General features: G+C 39.2%; 1 protein-coding gene across 5 annotated transcripts in view; it reads right to left on the bottom strand.

Moving 5' to 3' along the window:
• helz2a (helicase with zinc finger 2a) overlaps positions 1 to 25,587 on the bottom strand; it is a 163,475-nt gene that overhangs the window by 118,497 nt on the left and 19,391 nt on the right. For all 5 annotated transcript variants that reach the window (XM_028812073.2, XM_028812072.2, XM_028812071.2 and 2 more), the window contains one exon: positions 2,270 to 3,464. In XM_028812073.2, coding sequence (XP_028667906.2) covers positions 2,270 to 3,291 — 1,022 coding nt within the window. In that variant the 5' untranslated portion in view covers positions 3,292 to 3,464. The remainder of the gene's footprint in view (positions 1 to 2,269; positions 3,465 to 25,587) is intronic.

Below are 25,587 nucleotides of genomic sequence, written 5' to 3'. Positions count from 1 at the left end.
TATTAAAAGTGGTAACCCTACCTGGCAGGTAACACTTATGTTTGGTCATGAAGTCGTCTAAAATCCGCCACGTGACCTCTTTTAATTGTGAGAAGCAGATATATATAGCCAAATTCTCGCGCTTCGTTGCAGCGAAGTACTGCTTTTAATTTTTTAAGAAGAAAATAAAACCTTTTTAAACGGATCGAAAATATACCAATAACAATTTGTTAAGGATCTGTTTTTTTGTGAACCTCACTTTTCACAGCTGTCGCGCTACGGTGTGTGTTTCGTTTATTTGACAGTATGTAGATCGTGGTAATTACATTCATGGCATTCGTTTTCTGAATCACAATCTGACTGTATGGATGGTTACCTGCCAGGTTGCGCTTGAGGTTGGTTAGGAAGTCGCCTTACATCCGCCACGTGCCCTCTTTCTGTTCCCAGAAGCTGATCATAGAATGGTTGTAATAGTTTACTTTCAAATAATGCAAAGAGTATGCGACACGTGTTTCTCCCTAATTCTGGGCTCATCATGCATACACACTCACTGCATCCTCTCTCGGGAATCAAATCTCTATCATCAGCGGCAGAGTTGAAGCCCCTAACATTGCAGTCAGCAAGTCGGCTAACATCCGCCATGTGCCATCTTTCAGTTGCAAGAAGCAGATCATAGAATGGTTGAAACTGTTGCCCCTAACGTTGCGCTACGGCGTGTGGTTCATTTATACTTCGTGTCTTCTCATTAAACTTTTATCTCGTGAATATGTTATTGCAATCCGCAGCGAGAGCGTTTCTATAAATTTAATTTAAACTTACGTTTTACACCGCGCTTTGTTTCCCTTATGAACATGCTTGTATGCTTCATTTGCTCCCTTCTCAATTGTTTAATGAATTTTTTGTTCTTCGCTGTTTGCGGCTCCTCCTTCATTTGTCCCTACTGCGTTCACAGTCTTTTCACGTGATTACGTGGGAGGCGTGATGACGTGACACTTAACTCCTCCTCCCACGGCCATTGAGCTGCCGTCCATTACAGTATATTGTGAAAAAAGAGGTTCCAGTTATGACCATTACGTATTGAATTTCGAAATGAAACCTCCCTAACTTTTGTAAGTAAGCTGTAAGGAATCAGCCTGCCAAATTTCAGCCTTCCACCTACACGGGAAGTTGCAGAATTAGTGATGAGTCAGTCAGTCAGTCAATCAGTCAGTCAGTCAGTCAGTGAGTCAGTGAGGGCTTTGCCTTTTATTAATTAGTATAGATTATCCTTTCTTCATGAGAACAATAGTGATTAATAATAATGTATTATTATCTTTGTCACAGGTGGCTGGGTGTGGTCGGCAATCAGCTGCCTATTTAAAGGTCCGCCTCCCGACAATCAAGGCTGGAGTCGGGTGAGGAGGTGGACGAGGTCGGAGAAGGAGGTGGGCGAAGAGAAGCCCTGTGTGGATAGAGTACGAAGAGAGAGGAGGCTGAAGGAAGCCTGGACTTTGGGACTGTGGTGATTGTGGTTGGTACACTTATGGACTTTGTAAATAGTATTGTTGTAAATAAACGTGTGGTGATGGCTTGTAACGTGTCTGCCTGTCTGTGTCCGGGTCTCCCATTCCACATCTTATATATAAACGTCTATACGTGGAAGTGTGTGTGTGTCTGTCTGGCCTGGAAGTGAGAGGCAGAGTTGGGGTAAGGGCTCCACCTCCGAGGAAACAGAAAACTAAATTTCTACTCGTGGAAGTGTGTGTGTCTGTCTGTCTGGCCCTGAAGTGCAAGGCTACTACAGCATGAAGCTCAGAGAGCCGGAAAGGCGGCTGCCAGTTAATGAATCGGAAGAAGAAAGCGACTCTGCTTCCAAAGAAAAACCACCAAGAAAAGAGAGAAACTCTTACGCAAGCGAGACGAGCACATTTCGGCAAAACTGTATCCCTTTTACTTTTCTTCCCATTGCTAACACACAAGCAAGGCGAGCGCGTTGGCAAAACGATTCCTCTTAGGAGAGAGATGCCCAGCGTAGTTCCTTTCAATTACCTGACATCTCTACATTTCATTTTTTTCTGATGATTTCAATAGTTTCTAGGACCCCAGGCTTGTTACAGCATGGGCTTACACAGCTAGTTATTATATAATATAATATCTTACCAGACGCGTTTTGTCATTGCTTTTCTTCATTCACAGAAAGAGCAAATTAACAATCCACAGAACTATATCAATTAGCTATACAGCTACGTCAATTAGCTCTTATAAATTCCACATAGAAACACACTGTCATTACTGTCTATTTCTTAATTACCTTTTGCAAATTGCAAAGTTTCCACTGACGGGTGGTGGTCTATACTTCCAGTCCATAACTGGGTCCTCACTGATCATTGATGCATGTTCCACTGAAGAACAATGTTTAGTAAAGCTGTCGTGAGTCGAGAAGGTCAACAAACAAGCTTTACAGTGAATCTTTGAGGTGGATTGTGTTGGAGGATCCCATCTCTGCGATAAAGTAATCAGCTCTAATCGGTTTAATTTTCCGCTGGCCTCTGCTTTCCAAACACTCATTTCAACTTCACTGTGAGCCGACTTACAGTCATTTGCATCGTGCCAGCACTGCATCCCTCGCCTGACATGACTGCAGTAAAGGTTACAGTGAGAAGAAAGTGGTCTAATTTCATGATACCTCACCCTAAGACCCCGCATGAGTCTGCAGACCAGCAGAGGACTCCATTTATGTCTCATCTCAGAAGCACAATGCATATCCCATCCTTTTGCTGAAATTTGTTGAGGAGAATTGTAAAAGCAGAAGTAGCACACCTCTTGGAATTGGCCCCCAAATTCCTGTATGATTTTTTCAGCTTCACTTGATAATATTCTTACCCCTACTTTATTAGCCACTGTTTGTTTCTTGATCATCCAATGCATAAAATCTCCATAAGTCAAATTGTGGTTTCTCCAAAACGTCCAGAGTTGGGCTTCCTCTTGACTTCTAGCAAAGGTACAGTTGTATTTGTGCTTTGTGCATCCTGTTTTGGCATTATAATACCAGCACACTTCATATTTAGAAGGATTCGGAAACTTTGGCCGACGACTGATACACTTCCATTTCTGTCCATCTGCTTGCAGTTTGGCCAAGAGCACTTCATGTCTGCACGAGTGACCCACAGGCCTTAAGACACAGACTTCATCATTTTCCCTTTTAACACAAATATTGCAAGCAACACACAAGTCAAATGTTGTAAAGAGGCCTTCTAAAGCTGCATTTGTTTCCCTTGAATGACGACTTTTATTTTGTGCTGTCTTATGATTTTCCAGTTTTGTTTGATTCATTTTAGATATAAATTACCAGAATATTTTCATCATTTTAAAATGAATACAAATGAACAAAGGAAACCATCTAGGATGTAAACTCCAAGAAACAGAGACAATCAATGAAGAGCAATTTGCTGATTTTTTCCTTGACTGCTGAAGGATCTTCCATTGTTGGTTTTTGGTTTGTGTTTCTGTAAGAGAAACAAAAAAAGAATGAAATGATACAAAGCACAATACACTGATAACACCGACCATGAGTACAGTCACCTCATTGTGAGCAAAGAGGCGCGAGCGTACGTAAGAAAATGAGCCCCAGATAAGACACTTTAAACAAATGGAATGGAAACAGGCAGGTGCAATCTAAAAAATATACAGGGGATCCACAGGTTACACCGTCTCGGAGTTTACAACGCTCACTCTCATAAAAAAATTGAGACGTGAGTGTTTCAGCTTACTTACAGACTACAGTATATGGGCGAACTGGTTTGGTTGTACGTGGCACAAGTGTTCCGTTTGTGTTGTTTTGTTTGGTGACTTTTTGGCCCTTATCATGGCTCCTAAACGAAAGTCAGTCTTCAGAAGGTTGTGCTTCAAAGAAGAGGAAAGCCATCATGATGGAAGTGAAATTAGACATTGTAAAGAGATGAGAAGGAATAACGGTAAGGAATTTTTTTTAATACTCATTTTTTGTCCATTTTTTCTGTTACTACAGTACAGTGTACAATACAGTGTATTTATGTTCTTTTCCTTTTTATGTGGCTTAGCTGTGTTTTTATGTTCTAGATCAGAGGTGTCGAACTCCAGGCCTGGAGGGCCGCAGTGGCAACAGGTTTTCATTCTAACCCTTTTCCTAATCAGTGAGTAGTTTTCACTGCTAATTAACTCCTTTTCCCTTCATTTTAATAGCCCTGTTTTTAAGGATTCAGTTCTCTGAATTGCTTTGTTTCTTCATTAAATGACAGCCAAACAGAAATAAGATGACCAGCTAAACTGGGATTTCAAACTCCAACCAATTTCACTCCAACCATTCTCTTAATGAGAAGCTGATTCTTGCTGTTAATTAAACCCGTTATTTAATTCAATGGCTTGTTGCTGCACTCATTCTGCCACAGCAGACATTTCCAAATCTTTTGATTTTTCTGTTTTTTCTGCCATATGGTGGCTTGTTTGATGTCTCATTATTGTTTGGCTACTAATTAAGGAAAAAGAGACAACTAAGGGGCCTGAGTCAAGTTAATTAAAACTAAAGCAAAAGAAGTTAATTAGCAGTAAAAACAGCTCACTAATGAAGAAGATGGTTAGAATGACAACATGTAGCCACTGTTGCCCTCGAGGACCGGAGTTCGACACCTGTGTTATAGATTATGATATTTCAAATGTGTTAGGATAGGTAAGTGACTTAGGCTAGGGTGTGTTTCAGGTTACATAACTGTTGTAGGAACGGAACTGTGTCGTAACCCAAGGACCACCTGCATATTGAATTGAAAAGTAAGAAATTTCTTGAAAAAAAAGGAAAGAAGTGACAAAAAATCCATACATTTAAACAACAAAAGACAAGCTTAACATTTGAAATTACTTAAGCCTTATCCACACTTCAGCATTTTTAAGTGAAAACCATCTACAGCCACACTAGAATTTACATGTCGTTTACAAAAGTATATCTTTGTCCACAGGAAAATTCACGAAAATGGGTATGACATACTGTAGACCAAGCGTCTCCAACTTCAGTCCTGAATGGGTCGCAGTGGCTGCACATTTTCATTCTAACCCTTTTCTTAATTAGTGACCTGTTTTTGCTGCTAATGAACTTCTTTTGAATTCGTTTTACTCATCATCCCAGTCCTCTTGTATAGCTCAGATACCTGGATGCTTTTGCAGACAGACCTCAACAGGCTAGAAACAATTAATTTTATTTGGGTTTGTTACTGGTTGTTATTTCTTCCTTTCTGAATCCATCCATTCATTGTTTTTTCTTTAAATTAACTAATGGAAAATCCTGAGATATGAAGGAGGCCCTTCAGCTGTGGTACTGGAGAGACCTTATTGCTATTTCAAATGCTCTTTTCCACACACAGATGGATGAAGAGATGAGTTGGTTTGAAGGTGCAGCACCGTAGATAGACGTTTTAAATGATAAAATAGAATCTCTTACTAACAATGGGCTCCTTTGAATCAGGGCTGTGGAGTCGGAGTCGGAGACAATTTTGAGTACCTGGAGTTGGGGTTGGAGTCAGCAAAAATGTACCAACTCCGACTCCTAGAAAATTTAAATTGTAATGAAAAAAAAATACAGAAAGTTCAAATGTCCCATTTCACAAACAATAGTCATAATTAAGTACTTCTCTGATGTAAGATTAAAGCCCAGTGCATAGTTGTGTTACTACTAGTGTGAAGTTCAGATGAGCTATTATACAACCTGACATTTACATATTGTAATCTGGATTATGGTACATTACAAAACGTGTTTTCATTTTATTTCAGATATAATGTGTTTAACAAGTTCATTTGAGTGTAAACAAGTGTAATGATGTAGGTGGAGGTCTGTGCTATGGCCTGATGTGTGTTCAGGGGTTCTTGTCTTTTGTTTGCACTGGTCATAATACAGAAACGGCACTAACGCGGGTTGTAAACGACATTCTGATATCCTCTGATGAAGGAAACTCCACTGTTATTATGTTGTTGGACTTAAGTGCAGCATGTGACACCATAGACCAGGGGTGGGCAGATTCAGTCCTGGAGGGCCGCAGTGGTTGCAGGTTTTTGTTCCAACCCAGTTGCTTAATTAAAAACCAATCCTTGTCAATTATTTAATTGCATGGCTTGCTAGTGCTTTAACTCTGCCATGTCAGGTCATTCTCATATCCTAGATTTATTTTCCTTTCTAAGGATATCATCCAAATGATTTGAAGTCTAAAACAGATGAGTAATTCTCAGTGCTTCACTTTTTTCTCTTCACTTTCCTTCCAAGTATTTAATTAAACCAACTAGTGCATGATAAATACACACAGGTGTAAATGAAAACAAGTTAAATGGAGAAATGCTGGTTTCTTTTGTCATTTGCATGGTATTGCTAATTAGGAGCAATTAAAAACCAAGAATACAGCTGTTTAAGACTAAAATAAGCAGTAAAGGTTCAAAATCTTAACGAGCGAGACAACTAAAGTGAAGCTGAAGTGTTACTTGAGCAATAAGGGCTTTTTATTAAGCAATTGGGTTGGAGCAAAAACCTGCAGCCACTGCGGCCCTCCAGGGCTGAATCTGCCCACCCCTGCCATAGACCATTCTATTTTACTACACAGGCTAGAAAACGATGTTGGGCTTACAAGGCGTGCTTGCTTGGTTTAGTTCTTATTTATCAAATTGATTCCAATATGTACAGAAATGTGCTGACAGTACTCCATCATTATACACAGAAGTTCAATATGGTGTCCTGCAGGGCTCAGTACTGGGACCTTTACTGTTTTCACTTTACATGCTTCCACTGGGATCTATCATTAGGAAACATAATGTTAATTTTCACTCAAATGCAGATGACACCCAGTTATACTTTTCATTTAAATCAAATGAAGTTTCTCCGATGTTGTCTTTAATTAGACAGATAGAATGAGAACTACTTGTCTTTAAACACAGATAAAACAGAGATGTTAATTGTTGGAGGGAATGACACTGATCATAATAATATTTTGTCATCATTTAACTCAGTTAGAATCCCCATTAATTTTACTGAATCAGCCACTAATCTAGGAGTTATCTTTGACTCTAGCATGTCATTTAAAGCACATATTACAAAGTTGTCCAAATCATGTTTCTTCCATCTTAAAAATGTTAGGAAATTAAGGCACTTTCTAAATAAACTGAGAAACATGCATTTATCTCTAGTAGGATTGACTACTGCAATGCGGTGTTCACTGGATGTTCAAACTGTTCTCTATACAGCCTCCAGTTAATCCAAAATGCGGCTGCAAGAATTATTACAAGAACAAGAAAATAGGAACACATAACTCCAGCTCTTAAATCCTTACACTGGCTTAAGTTTAGGGCAGATTTCAAAATCGTCCTTTTAACATATAAAGCATTAAATGGCCAAGGTCCGGCTTACTTGTCTGAACTTATCATGACTTACAAACCAGAGCGCACATTAAGATCTCAAGATGCCGGTCTGCTTATGGTTCCAAGGATTAATAAAATAACAATGGGAGGTCGAGCTTTTAGTTACAGGGCCCCTAAATTGTGGAATGGTCTGTCTGCTACTATAAGAGATGCCCCTTCGGTCTCAGCTTTTAAATCTCAGCTGAAGACTCACTACTTCAGTTTAGCATATCCTGACTAGAGCTGCTGATTAACTGTACAGACTGCATCTCTGCTGTTAGTCATTAGCACTAAAACATAAGTAACATGATAGTTACAATTGGATAATAACCCTCACCTATTCTCTTTCTCTTCTCGGTACTCAAATGTAGCACTTTGTGCCACAGCCCACCTGTCAAGTTGGTTTGCCTGCCTAAGGTAAAGTCATCCCTGATGGAGGATCACAGGAATTGTGGGAAAGAGGGGTCCTTTCATCGGATTGGCTGGCCCAGCACTGTTTCAGTCCTGGAATGGCCAAATGGGGGAGGCAATTTGATGGATGAGGTCTCCAGGACTCTAAATATATCCAAATCTTATTATGTGATATCATCTACTGTTAAATTCTGCTCCGTAGTTCTAAAATTTTTATTTTTATACTATATTGAGGATTTGTTCTGTTCTGTGTATTGTATTGTATTGACCCCCTTCTTCTGACACCCACTGCACGCCCAACTTACCTGGAAAGGGGTCTCTCTTTGAACTGCCTTTCCCAAGGTTTCTTCCATTTTTCCCTATAGAGGTTTTTTTTGGGAGTTTTTCCTTGTCTTCATAGAGAATCAAGGCTGGGGGGCTGTCAGGAGGCAGGGCCTGTTAAAGCCCATTGTGGCACTTCTTGTGTGATTTTGGGCTATACAAAAATAAATTGTATTGTATTGTATTGTATTTAAACTGGCCAATACGGTAGAGAGTCAGCTTCCTAGGCAGTAGTTCTGTGGTTAAATGACATATATGTTGCCTTCCTTCAATCAACATGGAAAATACATTAGCATATTAAATACAGAGGAGTCAGAGTCAGAGTCAGAAGTACCGGAAACTAAGGAGTCGGAGTCGAAGGAATTATCTATCGACTCCACAGCCCTTCTTTGAACAGAACACACGATTACTTAAGGGGGCTGAATTTACGACTGGAGCCAGGGAGCAGAGTTGTGAGAATCTGGAGTAAACCACCAACTCATGTAGTGAGTGGAAGAAGAAACTCTGACAGCTTTCAAAAACACGTGTGAATCAGATATTGGGACAACTAAGACGAGTCGAGAAACTGGCAAGCCGTAAGGGCTGAAGTAAATAAGACGGGACCAGGAGATGAACGTAGTCAAAGAGGGTAAGCAGGGCTCGATTACCAGGAAGTCAATTAAACCGGCAATAAAACAAAATGCAAGGCAAAAATCAAAGTTGTGTAACTGTAACAAAAGGTTGGAGAACCGAATGAACTTTAGAAGAAAGTAATCACACGTAGTGTAAGGTTTTACTAACGCTATTAAAAGTCTTCAATCGCACAGTATTTAGATGACAGGTATTATACTGTCACTTCTATGACACAACACTGCACAAACCTCCAAAGCCACACGTGCAGCAATGGACGTTCGCAATGTAACTAGAGGATCTCAAAATGGTGTCATGCAGAAGATGATGCAATGGTGATGTGGCAAAACGAGAGCAAAAACTTGATTTTAACCAAATAACTAAATAACCCTCCATAAGCAGTGACAGAAGTAAAGAAATAAACATTTAGAAAGTGTTCTGTATTATAACAGCCATTAGCTAACCACAATAAATAAGCTTTGACTGAATAGCCTTCTCTCATTTGTCACATTCCTTGTCCATGTCATTCTTCTGCAGATAAGCAATGATGACACAATAAATGATACAATAAATTCACAGGAGAGGTTTGCTCCTTCGTAACCTGATATGGACAATTGGTCTTCACCACACACATTTATTGTCAGTCTGTGATGAATTCATTGGGTGCTTAAATTTGTCCTAAATGAGTGAGTTTAGGGGGTCTGTGTCAGTGGTCATGTGACTGAAAATCAGATAGCCAGGCTTTGAGAATGTTTGGAGCAATTGAGGTTTTTTTTTATTTATTTAATTTTAATATGTTAGTTCTTGTTTTTCAAGTTCATCTGCACCTTCAAGGAAGCTCACTTCCAATTGCTGACAGAGAAGACAAGCTTTCTCAAATTCCAGGAAGAATTAACTGGAAAGGTGAGTTTCCTCATAGTATTTTTGGCAGGCCCTGTCACTACAACTTCATTTATTTTTCTAAAAATAAACTGATCCTTCTGATAAAACAACACAGTTACCTTTTCTAAAAAATACATGCATGCTATTGTTAGAATTTAAGAATAAACACATACTGGATGGCCAGATTTGTAGCGTTTGGTCCAATAACTCGGTGTCGGCCTCACTTTTCATGCTTGAATGGTCAAGAATGTGTGTGTGGCGGTGTGATGAGAGGGGTTCATGGTGTTATGTGTTTTAAGTAAATAAATGGAAGAAAGCTCAGGAGCGTGCAGGCTTCAGGTGGGTGCAGATGCATGTGGTAAGGTTCACATGCTGTTCCGAGGTTGATTAGGGTCCTTGGCTGATCACGCATTCACACTCAAATGTGAGTGGATCGGTCAAGTGCTTCATTTAAAATCTCGATGCAGGTGACTGCAGCACTTGCACCCGATCGATGAATAAAAGGGAGCCTGCATAGGAAATGAGGGGAGAGGAGACAATAGAAAATGAGGGAGTACGGAGGTGAAGGGAAAGGGAAGGAGATCGAGAGGCAGGATTGGGAGAGGCCTTGTTGTTGTGGAATAGAGGCAGCTGGTCAGATGTGAGTCCCAAAGAGAAAAGCGTGTGGCCAGTACTCGACGGGACTGAAGAGGATCACTCCTGTTCCGTAAGGTCCTCTGGATCCATGCGCTTGGAGTAGTTGCCAGGGAATAGCAGCAGGAGTAGCAGCAGGGCTCATGGGGTCTCCTGTGTAAGGTCAGGGAAAGGCAGCGAGAGCCACAAACCAGGTTTTTTTGATGGTTGACTGGACATATCGGCAGGTGTCTCCTTGTGCTGCAAGGCCCTCAGGGGTCAAGCAGAGGATGCGTCAGATTGAGAGAGCTGAATTCAGGCATTTCACTGTTATTGAATATGACCTGCCGGGAGTTTTAACCTCATTTTTTATGGATTTACTAGGAGGTTCACCCCCTGCTCGCTTCGCTTGCCAACTCCCCCAGCCTGCACTACACACCAGCCACTTCGTGTCTCTGCCGCTCACATTGTGAAGAAGGGAGATGAACGCACCCCAAGGAGATGCGGTCAATCCTCTGAAACCCTCTCTTAAATGGTAATACAATGGGAAACAAATACAGTTTTTTTTACCTCCTCTTTGCTCAATCAGCTGCTGGATTGCTGCTGCTGCTGCCGTGTTACGTGATCTGCATCTCGCACAGCGCTTAGAACATTTAAAAGCCTGTACAGCAGCTGTCCTACTCTTTGTCTTTTATTTCCGGTCCTGGGCGTGGTTAAATCTGTTGGCACAAAGTCTCGTCTTGCGGGACGTGAGTTCTCTATATTTTTTAGTTTATAATTAGAAACGGAATAAGAATCTGAAAATCTAACAACATCCCATTAAAGTTCGATAAATTCTGAAAAGAATGATACCAAATATATATATGTAGGTTTCAAAATTAGGCCGATTTAAAGTGTGACAAAAAACGTGACATAAAATCGGTGCACAAAATCATTGCGCTTCTGGCTTAGGATTTTACATATAGTGAGTAGATTTGGAATTTTAACCTCCATTGTTCACCATCCTTTTATGGAGTATTAATTTATTTATATCTGAAGAATTGAGGCACTGCACTTTTTGAACATTTTGATTGTTGTAAAAGCACTTGAAGCACTCTACACCTACTCTTGCTGACAATTGGACCAGGAACAAAACAAAATGCAAGGCAAAAATCAAAGTCGTGTAACCGTAACAAAAAATCAGATAATCGAGAGAACTTTACAAGATTGTAATCACAAGTTGTGTAAGGTTTTATTGCGAGTATTGAGAGTTTTGGATCACACAGTAATTAGACAACAGGTATTATACCATTACTTCCATGACACAACACTGCACAAACCTCCAAAGCGATGCGCGCAGCTATGAATGATCACAATGTAATTAGAGGACCTGTGTGTGTGTCCTCATTTGCCCAGCTCATCCTGGGTTTCATTATCGACGATCATGGGATCAACCATGGAGCCAACCTGGACCATCACAGTAAGTGATGGAAATGTAGAGACAACAGTTTTTCGCACTGGACATGAAAAAGAATGAGGATGTTATTATCAGTGAGTTTGTGGGCCTATGGAAGGCCGAGCTCACCTGTTTGCTGAATGCCTTCTTCCACACTGAAAAACAGGCCTCCATCATTTAGTGAATACAAATATTTAAAACCAGCAATGCATCTGGCTTATTACAAGTTCATGGCTGTGTTAGGCACTTGTTTTTTTAAAATTTCTGGCTACTATTATTCTATCATCACCACTGTTAACTCCGAAAGATTCCATTAAATACATACAGTGCCTTCAGAAAGTATGCAGACCCTTTCATTTTTTTCATATATTATTATGTTGCAGCCTTGTGCTAAAATTATTTAAATTATTGTTCTTCCCCTCATCACCCAACACTCAATAGCTCAAAAATGACAAAGCAAAAACAAGATTTTAGAAATTTTCATAGTTAAAGAACTGCCATGTGGGACTGCATGAACACCGCATGAGCCCACCAAGGTTTTATAATTCTTTGTAGCGCTTATTATGTAGATAAACAAGATTTTTAAGTAAAAGCTTAAACTCCATGTCTCTGTCCGATTATTGATTACTAAAGTTGCAGAGTGTTTGATTCATCATTCCTTGTCTAGCTGAAGTCCATTAATAGCTCAAAGGACACTTTAAGTCCCTTATTGGTGGTTAAAGGGGTTGAAGTAAAGGAGTGAAAATGAAAGACCATCCCAGTCGGGGTGCAGGCTGCCATTAGGGGTCCCGAGGGTTTTATACGCTGGGCACAATACGGACAACGAGACAGGTTAGTGCTTACAGGTAATTTCCCCCAATTAAGAAGCTGTTAGGTGCATATTACAGGTGATCATGTCCACCCAGTTACTGCACAGACAAGACCACATGAAATAAATGAAGAGCAGAAAAGATTGAAACAATAGCATGTGTGTATTTTTGGAAAAGGTGCCGCTTACAGATTACAGTTTTACTCGTGCTGATCGCCAAGGAAAGAGAGGTGGAGGGCTAGCAAACATTTACTCGAGCAGGTTAAAATGTAAAAATATCAGTTTTGGTAAATTCAAGTCTTTCGAGTATCTCGCCATTATTATTCAGGGAGATTCTCACGTTCTAGTATTATCCGTGTATAGACCTCCAAAATTCAACGCGTCTTTTTTTGAGGAATTCTCTGACTTGATGTCAATCTTAATTACGAACTATGACACACTCTTAATAGTCGGCGACTTTAATTTTCATATAGATAATCAATGTGACCAGAAAGTAAAAGAATTTATGAACCTCCTGGACTCTTTTGATTTGAGACAGCTCGTTAATCAGCCTACACATAAAGCAGGTCATACGTTAGACTTAGTAATTACTAAAGGACTAAAAGTTGATATAAAGCAGGTCATTGATATTGGTCTATCAGACCATTTTCTTCTACTCTTTAATATAGAAATAATGATAGAAAACACTCATGAGAAGCATATTGTTAAAAAACGCTTCTTTGACTCATCAGCAGCTTTAAAACTTTCAAACATTCTAACCAATCAGTCCGTTTATAGTGCCAACTATAATAGCGAGGAGAATGTAAATAGTAAGGTGGAAAGATTTAATACTAAAGTGAGGGCTGCTGTTGACTTAGTTGCACCTGAAAAGACAGTTAAAAAATCTTCTAGCATTGTTATACCATGGAAGACCCAAAGAGTGTCTGATTTAAAGAGAACATGCCGTAGAGCTGAGCGTAAATGGAGGAAAACTAAACTAACTATTTACTATGAAATATTAAAAGTTAAAATAACAGAATACAATAACACAGTCCGTCTTGAGAGGCGCTGCTATTTCTCTAAGCTTATAAATAACAATGCTAGTAATCCCAGAGTCTTATTTTCGACAATTGATCATCTGTTAAACCCAGGTAACTCAAAGGAATGCCTCCTAAGTACTTCCAGTAAAACCTGTGAGGCTATCGCTGTATTTTTCAATCAAAAAATTAATGATATTAGAAATAACATAGTATATCTCCCCAACACTAAGGATCCTCCTAAACCCCAGTACCCCATAATAAACAAATTAAAGTCTTTCACTAGGATAGATTTACCTGATTTACATAAAATAATTTCTCAAATGAGACCCTCCACCTGTGCCCTTGACCCAATACCAACAAATTTTTTCAAAGAAGTATCGGGCGTGCTTATTGATAATGTTGTTGACATAGTAAATTCGTCATTAGATACGGGGGTCTTCCCAGACTGTCTTAAGACTGCGGTAGTTAAACCCCTACTTAAGAAAAATAATCTCGATCCCTCTGCTCTTGAAAATTATAGACCCATCTCTAACCTGCCTTTCTTAAGTAAAATTCTAGAGAAGGCAGTCATTATACAGTTAAATGAGCACCTCAATAAACATGCTATTCTTGATAAATTTCAGTCAGGTTTTAGAACAAATCACAGCACAGAAACTGCACTCGTTAAAGTAGTAAATGACTTGCGGGTAAATGCAGACAGAGGCCATTTATCTGTTCTCATCCTCTTAGATCTGAGTGCCGCATTTGACACCATTGATCATAATATTCTTAAGAATCGCCTTAGTCAATGGGTAGGCCTCTCTGGCAGTGTCTTAAATTGGTTTGAATCCTACCTGGCAGGGAGAAAATTCTTTGTTAGTTGTGGTAATTATAACTCAAAGACACATGATATTCTATATGGTGTTCCACAAGGCTCTATCCTGGGTCCCCTGCTCTTCTCAATCTACATGCTTCCATTAGGTCAGATTATCTCAGGGCACAACGTGAGCTACCACAGCTATGCTGATGACACACAGCTGTATTTATCAATAGCACCTGATAACCCCAAATCTTTTGATTCGCTAACACAATGTCTAACTTGTATCTCAGAATGGATGAATAGTAACTTTCTCAAATTAAATAAAGAAAAAAAACGAAATCTTAGTGATTGGCAATAATGGATACAATGAGGCTATTAGAAATAAACTGGATGCATTAGGATTAAAAGTCAAATCGGAGGTAAAAAGCTTAGGGGTAACCGTTGATTGTAATCTGAATTTTAAATCGCATATTAATCAGATCACTAGGACAGCATTTTTTCACCTAAGAAACATAGCAAAAGTTAGACCTCTTATATCATCGAAAGATGCAGAGAAATTAGTTAATGCGTTTGTTTTCAGTCGGCTAGATTACTGTAACGCACTCCTCTCAGGACTACCCAAAAAAGACATCAATCGTTTGCAACTAGTGCAGAATGCAGCTGCTAGAATCCTTACCAGGAAAAGAAAATCCGAACACATTTCTCCAGTTTTGATGTCACTACACTGGTTACCTGTGTCATTCAGAATTGACTTTAAAATTCTGCTTATGGTTTATAAAGCTTTAAATAATCTCGCCCCGGCTTATATATTGGAATGTCTGACACCTTATATTCCAAATCGTACCCTCAGATCCTCAACTGAGTGTCTCCTTAGAATTCCAAGAGCAAAACTTAAAAGAAGTGGTGAGGCGGCCTTCTGCTGTTATGCACCTAAAATCTGGAATAGCCTGCCAGTAGGAATTCGCCAGGCTAATGCAGTGGAGCACTTTAAAAAACTACTGAAAACACATTACTTTAACATGGCCTTCTCATAACTTCACTGTAATTTAATCCTGATACTCTGTATATCTAATTCATTATAATAACTATTCATTCAAAATCTGTACTAACCCCTACACTCTCTTCTGTTTCCTTTTCCGGTGTCCTGTTGGTGGTGGCGTGCGCCACCACCATCTACCCAAAGCACCATGATGTTCCAACAATGATGGATGGATTAAAAGCCAGAAGTCTGTATGACCATCAGCATCAAGTGACTCCGTGAAAAGCCCGAACTACAAAGAGGACTATTTCATTTATGTTAGGTAGAATGCCCAAAGGGGACTGGGCGGTCTCGTGGCCTGGAACCCCTACAGATTTTATTTTTTTCTCCAGCCTTCTGGAGTTTTTTTTTGTTTTTTCTGTCCACCCTGGCCATCGGACCTTACTCCTTTCTATGTTAATTAATGTTGTCTTATTTTAATTTCTTATTTTGTCTTTTATTTTTCTTCTCTTCATTATGTAAAGCACTTTGAGCTACTTTTTGTATGAAAATGTGCTATATAAATAAATGTTGTTGTTGTTGTTGTTGCTTATTTTTAGAAAAACAAAGGAAACTGTAGGGACAGAGCCAGCCAAAAATACTACGAGGAAACATATCTTTCCAGTTAATGCATCCTGGAATCTGAGAAAGTTGGTTTTCACTGTCATCACTTGGAAGTGAGCTTCCTTGAAGCTGCAGATGAACTTTAAAATACTGTAGCAGAGCTAAAACACCAAAATGAAATACAATACAAAACTCCATTGGTCTGTATATTTTCAAAACACGACGATCTGTTTCTCAGTCAAAATTAACTGGTCGCATCAATCCCATTTCATGACCACTCATACAGACCCCCCAAACTCACTGATTTGAGGTAAATTTAGGAAACCCAATTAAACTATCTATCTATCTATCTATCTATCTATCTATCTATCTATCTATCTATCTATCTATCTATCTATCTATCTATCTATCTATCTATCTATCTATCTATCTATCTATCTATCTATCTATCTATCTATCTATCTATCTATCTATCTATCTATCTATCTAAAGCATCATAGGCCGATAGACTGATAATAAATGGCTGTGGTGAAGATCAGTTGTCCATGACAGATTACAATATTTGGTGGAGCACACCTTAGAATTGGGGATTGCAAAGGAGTTAAGTTTGACTTCCACTCATAAAGAGCGAGAAAAGTCTGAGAACCCTTCAATATTATTATCGTCACTTATTTGATATTTTTCTCGTCTTAATCTAAGTAAAAAGTATTAGTGAAGAGGCTCTGATGAAACACATGCCCAGTGCTGGTGCTAGGTTATTTTGCACCCTAGGCCAAGCTTATTACTGTACCAACCAATTGTATGGTAGCTAACAGGAGCAGCTGGGTCAAAACCCCATATAATCTGCACCCTAGGCAAATGCCTAATTCGCCTTAATGATAGCACCGGCCCTGCACATGCCATATATCAACTGGACGTATTTGAGTCTCACTTGAACACACTTGATACAACCCATCTCAAAAAAAACCTAATTTCTGCACTGCACTCAGGTGAACATTGATTTTTCCATATACCCATTCCAAGGTGATTGCTATATGTATGAATATAGTGGTCCAGATCTAATTATGTAATTTTCATTATGCTATAACTTACTAAGTTTATTACATAGAGAATTCACAGCACCTGCCCAGCACACTTAAAATTATTTTTGTTGCCAATAGATGGCACCACCTTCCCTGCGAGACGGTTGTCAGTCGAACAGTTGCATAATCAGATCTGGACCACCCTGTACAATGCAGTGGATTTTTCATTCCAACAGATGGTGCATACAATCACAAACTAATAAGTAATATGGGACATTTAAACAGATACTAATTCCACTGGAGCCTAAGGACTGTCAATAGCTGATGGTCTAAATATTTGCCCCTTCCTTATATTCTCTGTTTTTGCATATTTTAAATAAAGAATGGCCTGAATGAATAAATGAATGACTGTGTTCTGAGTCCACTGCTGTACTCCCTCTGCACATATGACAGCACAGCTGGATGTACTCTAACATCAATGTCCAGTTTGCTGATGACACAATCGTGGTAAGCCTGAATTTTAACAACAATGAGCGGGCTCACTTAGATGAAGTGCAGAGTCTGTCACAATGGTGTCAGGTGAACAGCCTATTCCTGAATGTCAGAATGACAAAGGAGATGATTGTGGACTTTGGGAGAAAACAGAGCAGCAGAGGCACTTCCAGCCCCACTGTATTAATGGTGGACAGTTACAAATACCTTGGTGTCCACATCACAGAGGACCTTACCTGGTCCAAACATACCAACACCTTGGTAAAGAAGGCACGACAATGTCTTCACCAGTTTAGACACCTCAGGAACTTCAGGCTGCCCTCCCAAATTATTAAACAATTTGTAGCTCTAAAGCTAGGGATCTGTCCCAGCAATTGGAAGGTTGACAGTTCAAATCCCATCAACATCCGAAGTGACTCTACTCCTTGGGCTCCTGAGCAAGGCCATTGACCTGCAATTGCTTTGTCCTGGGTATGACGTTAACCTGCATCCAGCCCTGCAAGAAAGTCCTTCAACTTACAGGGAAATCTTGAGGGTTGGCACTCCAGCCACCATAAAAACCTCACACTTTTCTAGTGGGGCGCAGAAGTGTCACCCGCTGCATGGCTGCACTCAGGTCCCAATCCGTGTGGTTCGTCATATGGTGGGTGCGGCCAACCTCTCTCTACACGTCCACCATTGAAAGTAATCTGACAGGGTGTATTAAGCCTGGTTTGGGAACGGCAGGACCACAAAACTCTGCAGAGAGTGGCACAATCAGTCTTTTATGTAATTATTTATTATTTATTGTATATTTTACATTTTATTAATGATTTTTGATAATATAATGTAATAGTATATACAGTATGCATTTGCAATGTAAAGCTGGGTTTAATAGCTAAGTGCTTCCTATAAATTTCAAAAAATACCTGGCCTACACTCTCACTTTACATTTTATGCTCTGGAGCACAGAAGAAAAGCTTAAAATTTACAAAATCCATTCCACTTCTCAAGCAAAGACAGTTGTCGAGTATTGATACAGTACATGTCTTGTGATTGCACACACATTGTAAAACAGTTTATACATGCCATTCTTGAACAAAAACACACATCGATATTATGAGCCATTTTAAAAGAAGACTGATAGCTCAGCTCTTAGTCAATCTGCGCAACTTCCTTTCACGACCGGATGTTTCCTCTCGAAAGACCAAATCACAGTAATTTTTTTGTGCCACGTGGTTGTTTTTTTGTTTTTTTTGATTTACTTCAATATTTATGTGAGAATTCACAACAGTGAAAACATATCTTTACCATGAGAAGGGAATATATGATAAAACAATTATTTCCAGATCCCATGCATTGGAAGGCACAGATTAATACTCAACAACTGTCTGGGATTGAAAAATAGAAATATTTGGTACGTTTTTAAACTTTTCCTCCATGCCACATATATAAAGTTCCGGTGCAGGTAAAGTATATCTTTAAATTTATGAAAAGTGCTCAACTTTAAAACACAATTTTGTGTGACAAACACACATGCAGTATACCATGCATAGAGGCCCCAGAGGACAGTTGGACATCCCACATAGGACAGGGGTGGAATCCTGAACTAAACTGGGGCAATACCCTGCCAGGACTGATTGGGAAGCCCAAAGTTTTCAGGAACCAGCAAATGGGGATGGCAGGGAGCAGTTCATCCTCCAGTTTAATAGGTGGTTGTGTCCCTAATTTACAGTCATAGTTTGGACACATGAAGGGCTGCATGGGAGTTGGAGTCCAGAGGTGCAGCCCTGTAAGGGTCCCTGCCGGACGACAGAGGACACTGCCTTCCTGGATTTCTTATGACATGGAAAGTACTTCCAACTGGCCATGTCACATCACTGGGTCCGGCATAAAAGGAGCCCACTTCCATAGCTTGCTGATTCAGAGCTGGGAGGAAGGAAGGCAACACTTGTCTTGGAGGAGTAATAGTGTGGGGAGAAGAGGGAGAAGAGTAGAGAAGAGACAACCTGTTTATGGTTATACATGGTATCTGTGTAATAAAAAAAAAACCCTTTGACTTGATTTCGTGCATTTGTGTGTGGGATTTGGGTCTCAATGACGCCTCCTAGCTTTCACACATGCTTGTGAAGAAATAACTTCATCTTGAAAAATACCAAACTTATCCTTTAATACTTCATTTAATCCTCTCTATATTACCACACGTTTTAATTATTTATCCAGTTAACTTGGACACCTGCATTAGTACACTTGCATTTTAAATTGGTGTAATTACGTTATGAGTCATGAGTCAGCAGTCACAAGGGAACCATGGGAACAGACACCAACAACATAGCCATAGCCCTGTGGGGTGGGGTGGGGTGGGGCACAAATGTGACAGCAATCATGTGACAAACCACCAGCAAAATGGCAACACAGTGATGTTACCAAAACAATGTTAAATAATAGCAATAAAACAAATACAGAACTGAACAGTTTAAATGCAAACGGGCTCAGCAAAGAGCAAAACACACACAATGAACTTCTATAAGAAAATATTTAATATGACCAAAACCAGAGTAACCAGACAAAAGTGCCGTATACACTACTACTGTCTTATTTAATGGAAGACTATGACACTAACTATGGAAAAAAACCACACAGGCCTTTATGAGTGTGTAATAGAACTCTGCACGCAATACTCTGTAATATAATGCTGGAAGAGCAAAGCAAACACAGGAAGTCCTTTATAAGAGTAAGACACAGTCGTACCCACAATCTTCTTGTTTGATTTACTATGGTGTAATACAGATGCTTTTGAGATGCAATGAAATCCTGAATGTGTTACAATCTCCTCATATGGTCTGAGCGAATGGCACTATGATGGACAAAACGTGAAAAGATAAAAGCATATAAATCAGCGTCCTCTCAGAGGGCATCACTGAATCACATAAAACAGCACTACCGCTCTATATATATAAAATCCAACGTCTGTCTGTCTGTCCGCTTTTCACAAGAGAACTACTTAATGGATTTAGATCGGGTGTTTTTATATAATTTGCTTGAACCTTCCACTAGATTTTGCGACTTCTCTCAATGCGCTATGTATCATAATTCGCTTGTGGTACTGATTTATTTGCGCGAATCTGAGAGAGACGCAGCAGGCCGAGGGGAGGGGGACGGGGCCATCCTTACTCACGCGCCAGTCTCGGGGCGTTCTTTAACTCCATTTAGCTAGCGAACAAGAGAACTACTTAACAGATTTAGATTCTGCTTGATTTTGCGACTTCTCTCATCGCGCTAAGAATCATAGTTCACTTGCAAGAGTGATATATTCGCACTAATCCGAGACAGAGGCTGCAGTTTGAAGGGTGGGGGAAGCATGGCGTCAGAAGTGGGGAGGCGGGCAGGGCCCTCCTCTCTGTCCTGTTTCACTACTGGGCCGGCGGAGCCGGGGAGGATGGCTAGTATCTGATAAATGAAGAAATTGTCACATTCACTTGGTCGACTCGTGGCCTGGAGCCCCTGCAGATTTTTTTTTTTTTCCAGCCATCTGGAATTTGTTTTTGTTTTTTCTGTCCCCCTTGGCCATCAGACCTTACTCTTTTTCTATGTTAACTAATGTTGTCTTATTTTAATTTCTTATTTTGTCTTTTATTTTTCTTTTCTTCATTATGTAAAGCACTTTGAGCTACTTTTTTGTATAAAAATGTGCTATATAAATAAATGTTGTTGTTGTTGTTGACTGATAACCAAAAATCTTTTATTTACCATTTAAGCTATTTTCATTTTTCTCAGGTCATAGCGGATTGTATCTTGCACAGGCAGCTGTTTGTTGCCACCCTGCAGACCACAGAGCTGCAAGATTTTCAACCGATCATCTAAGCCCAATGCCCAACAAAGAATCTGTGGCAGCAGTAAACAGCAAAAGTCCAGAATTTCAGTGTGATGATCTCACCAAAATAAAGGAAAAAAATCTAAATTAGCATAAGCTGACCTAATTCAGGGTGTTCATAAAAAATACAATGTTTTACTTCATGAGGTAGAAGTGCATAATAAATAAGAATAGTAGTGTGAAATATTTGAAATATTTAAAATGTGTGAATCAATTTGAATGTTTAAAGTGCCTAAATTGATTATATATAAGTGTCTATATATTGACTATAGTAGAAACAACTGACCTAAAATTAGTCAAAAATGATAACCTATGTAGTTGGGTTTGTCCTAAACTACCAAAGTTCTGCAGCTTTTAGTTTGCTTCACAGGACAGTTCTAGCAATAGTGTGACGCATGTTCAAATAATTCCACAGACTAAATATCTTTATTTTAAATGTTTTAGTAAAATTTCATAGCAAAACAATTCACACAAAAATACAGAACAAAAGAAATGTTCTAAGTTAAAAAAAAAATTCTGTTTAAGGCTCATTTATCTTGTTTCATTTCTCTCTATGTTTGGTCATACTGACGTATTATGCGAAGAACGTTAAGTACGGTCAGAAAACCGTATGCCATCTCCTATTTGCAAACTTATCTAACAGTCCATGCTAGCAGTGAAACCATTTCCTAACTGGCTTGATGAACACACAGTTGTACAGATAAAGCAAAGAACGTTCTTTTCCATGGTAACTTTCATGGGGTAAAAGACTATACCATATTCTAAGTAACTATGAGAAACTGATGTTTTATTGAAATCAGATGTGAATTTAACATCAACGTTAAATTTCTAAGACTGGCTCTTACAAACTATATGGTTATGTTTGCTTTAAACATTCTAGGAGTGGCTCATAGAGGGGTACAACCACCGGTAAAGAATTAAATATCGAAAACATATCATATTTGTGATGAGCAACCTCAAAATTGCACACAGCGACACTCTACATGCCTGTATTACGGATCCCCATTTTTTCAAAGCTTTGTGAAAAGGAGTAACTTTGACCCCAACATTAGGTTGGTTGATGTGGCACACACAACGTCAAGACCTTCTGATCATTTCTGCTCAACACATCTATTGGTTTATTCTTTAACATAAGGCTGCATAAAATATGGTCCAACAATTGATAAAAAAATGAAAGTCCTGCACAACAAGTTGAACGGCACACATGTGAGGGATTTGTCATACTGACTGATGTCATTTCAGAGCGTTCAAAATTCATTCTTTTGAACACAAAATCCTAAACAACCTAACAACATGTACAATATAAAACAAGTAATCATGGCACAGTTATGTCCTTCTAGTGATAAAGAAATGTGTGGCGGGTCCAAAAACGAAGCAAAGAGAAGTGGACAAAGACAATTTCTAAAGGAGTTCATGGAGTAAACCCGGTATTGACATCTATTGAGGTCTTATAGGGAGAGAATCTATTGAGTCAGGGCTAAATGTGAGGTGAACCATGAGGAGCCAGAGCCTGTTCATCAAGCACATTTCACCAGCCAGTCAAGGAACATGGCATGGTTCGCCAAATTAAATACTAAACTCAGTTACAGAAAAGAACCAAGATGCCAAGTGGAGCACAGTTGGGACTTGAACCAATCTGTTTTCTAAAATTAGACAGGATGGAATCTTGTAGAACGGTAGATGCAAAGTGATAATGGAGAGAAGAATAACCACAGTGCTCTTGAATCTAAAAATAGAAACAGTAAAATAGAAACATAGAGTAGAGTCGTGGAATATGTTCATCTCAACATGATGTTTTTTTTCAATAATATGGAAATCATTATTATTAGCCTCACTTTCAGGATGGTGGAGGAAAATCAGAAACAAGAGACGGGTTGAGTACATTGAAAACTAACATGAAAAGTTTGGGGAGACACTCTTTAATTGGAATCTGTTGCCCGATGTTGTGTTTATTCAATGGAGTAGTGTCAGAAAATGGTAAAAATCTAGATTGTGGGGAAAGCGCAGACTGTGATTAGTGACAGATGGTATTGGTTATCTATCGTCTTCTCACATGTGTGGGCAGGGACCAGAAACAGATCTGGAGGAGGATTTAGTCCTTTTCACAAAGTTTGGATGTGACGCATCAATGGGTAAACCTGCATGCTGTGAGCCAGCGATGGGCTGTGTTTACCTCACCTCTCAGCTTTTACTTCCAAAAAGTTTAATTTTAGTGATGTAAGCAGTGCTGCTGAAAGGCACTCCAGACAAAAGTATCAAAACTGGACAAAGCCTGTACACCTTTTGGGAAGAAAGTAAGTTTGTTAAGTTTCTTAAACTAGTATGCTAATAGTTTCAGAAAAATGTTTTTTTATATTTAATGTTAGATTGCTCAGTTTTGAATAATTTCAATATGTTTTAAATATAAAATTTGTTCTGTCTGTAGAAGGACAGAGGGGCTTATTAATGATAAGGAATGGGAGAAGAGACACGGCAAGAAAACAGTTATAGCTTAATGACCAACAAGTGGGAAAATTAACAATAAGCTTAAAAGCACATCTAATACTGTATGTGTGAGCACTTTCAAGCTCATAGTGACTGCGTTTGACACTGAAGTGCCCATGCTTCATCTTCCTCGACTGTCTATATCCTAAGTCCGGTAGTTTCTAAGAAGTCTGCTGTGGTTCATCAGGCGTCCCCCAAAACTTGATAAAGAGGCTGACATTCTCTGGCCAAAAAGGGCTCGTCGCTGCCCGAGATGAGGGCAGATATGGAGCGTGTGCAGAGGTCAACAGAGACAGTGGAAGAGGAAAATGTTTCTCCCAATGATGGTAAAATCAGAAGAGAGTACTCCAGATATGCATAAGTAATCTGCTAAAAGAGAGTTAAAATCCCAGTAAGGCAACTGTTCTTGGGGAGGAAGCACCCCTGAGTGAAAACCTCAGCCGCTGATGTCAGAAAACAGCAGCCAATCTGGTGTGCTTGGAAAAAGAGCTGTCTATGCTACTACAATAAAATGGCCGTGCAATTATCTTTAGAACGTGTATGCTGCTGCTGGAAAATGTGAATTTCCCCTTGGGATTAATAAAGTATCTATCTATCTATCTATCTATCTATCTATCTATCTATCTATCTATCTATCTATCTATCTATCTATCTATCTATCTATCTATCTATCTATCTATCTATCTATCTATCTATCTATCTATCTATCTATCTATCTATCTATCTATCTATCTATCTATCTATCTATCTATCTATCTATCTATCTATCTATCTATCTATCTATTGTGCCTATGTGACCACATGGTGATACCCGAACTATTCCGAAGCAATGTTTGCACTGATTTGTGTTTTTTGTGTCTCACACCCTCATACACCTTTATTGTAAGAGCATCCCTTATCGACGATGGAGTGTTCGATCATATCTATCATACAACAGACAGGAAAAACTTTTATAAACAATAGAAACAAAAATGTGACCCATTTCAGTGATCCAGAAACCCCACAGGTACCAAGTTTGGTCAAAATTGGTTAATAAAGAAACAGTACCTACATTTTTCATGCATCAAGGGTGTAGCTGTCGCAAAATATATGTGTGTATAATATATATGTAAATTTAGTGTTTGAATTTGTAAAATATATTTTGTAAATTATATTGTATATCATATAGTCGTGGTACAATCTTATTGTTGATAATAATTGCTTTTCTAATTGTAATTTTATTTATATTATAATCAATGTATTTGTACATAAGTTTGCAAAGTTGGCCTGAACGGAAGGGCGCAGTGGTCACATGATAAGGTCGGAGGTGGAGCGGAAATGCACATAGTGACACGCTTAATGGATGCTGAGCTGTTTAGTTTTAATAAGATAAGAAGAAGTGAAGTATCAGAGAGACTGTAATAAAGACTGAATTTCTGGTCAGAAGGCGCACACGGTATGTTTAATTTGTTATCCTGACACCTGTGTAATTCATTAATTGTTTAATTTACTAGTTTTATTGTATTTTAGTTTTTCACGGTGTTTGAGAGCGGTAAAGAGAGAGAGAGAGAGCAAATAAATACTCTTTAAACATCAGTCGGAGCGTGGTCTCATCTGTACCAGAAGAAAACCTTCGGGTGCAGCTACAAAGGGGATGAAATCATTGGTGTCTGTGTTTTATGGTAGCCTGTGTTTGTCGTGACCCGAGTCATGAATTACAGCAGTAATGAATGTGAAATGTCGCAAATGATTTATGGAATGCCATGCGATGGATCACCACTTGCAAGAGTGGAAAAAGAATCCCCCAGGATGATGATGTCAATTCTAAAGGGGGGAACCCCCCCGAATATTACTACATAGCGATTCTCCAAGGGTGATGCCCCACCCGGCAACGGCAACGATCGGCAACAGTTCCTC

The sequence above is a fragment of the Erpetoichthys calabaricus genome, chromosome 10 (genome assembly GCF_900747795.2).
Source record: "Erpetoichthys calabaricus chromosome 10, fErpCal1.3, whole genome shotgun sequence".
In the NCBI taxonomy this organism is placed as follows: Eukaryota; Metazoa; Chordata; class Cladistia; order Polypteriformes; family Polypteridae; genus Erpetoichthys; species Erpetoichthys calabaricus.
The sequence above is the reverse complement of the archived record's forward strand: the minus strand, read 5'-3'. Positions and strand labels throughout refer to the sequence as shown.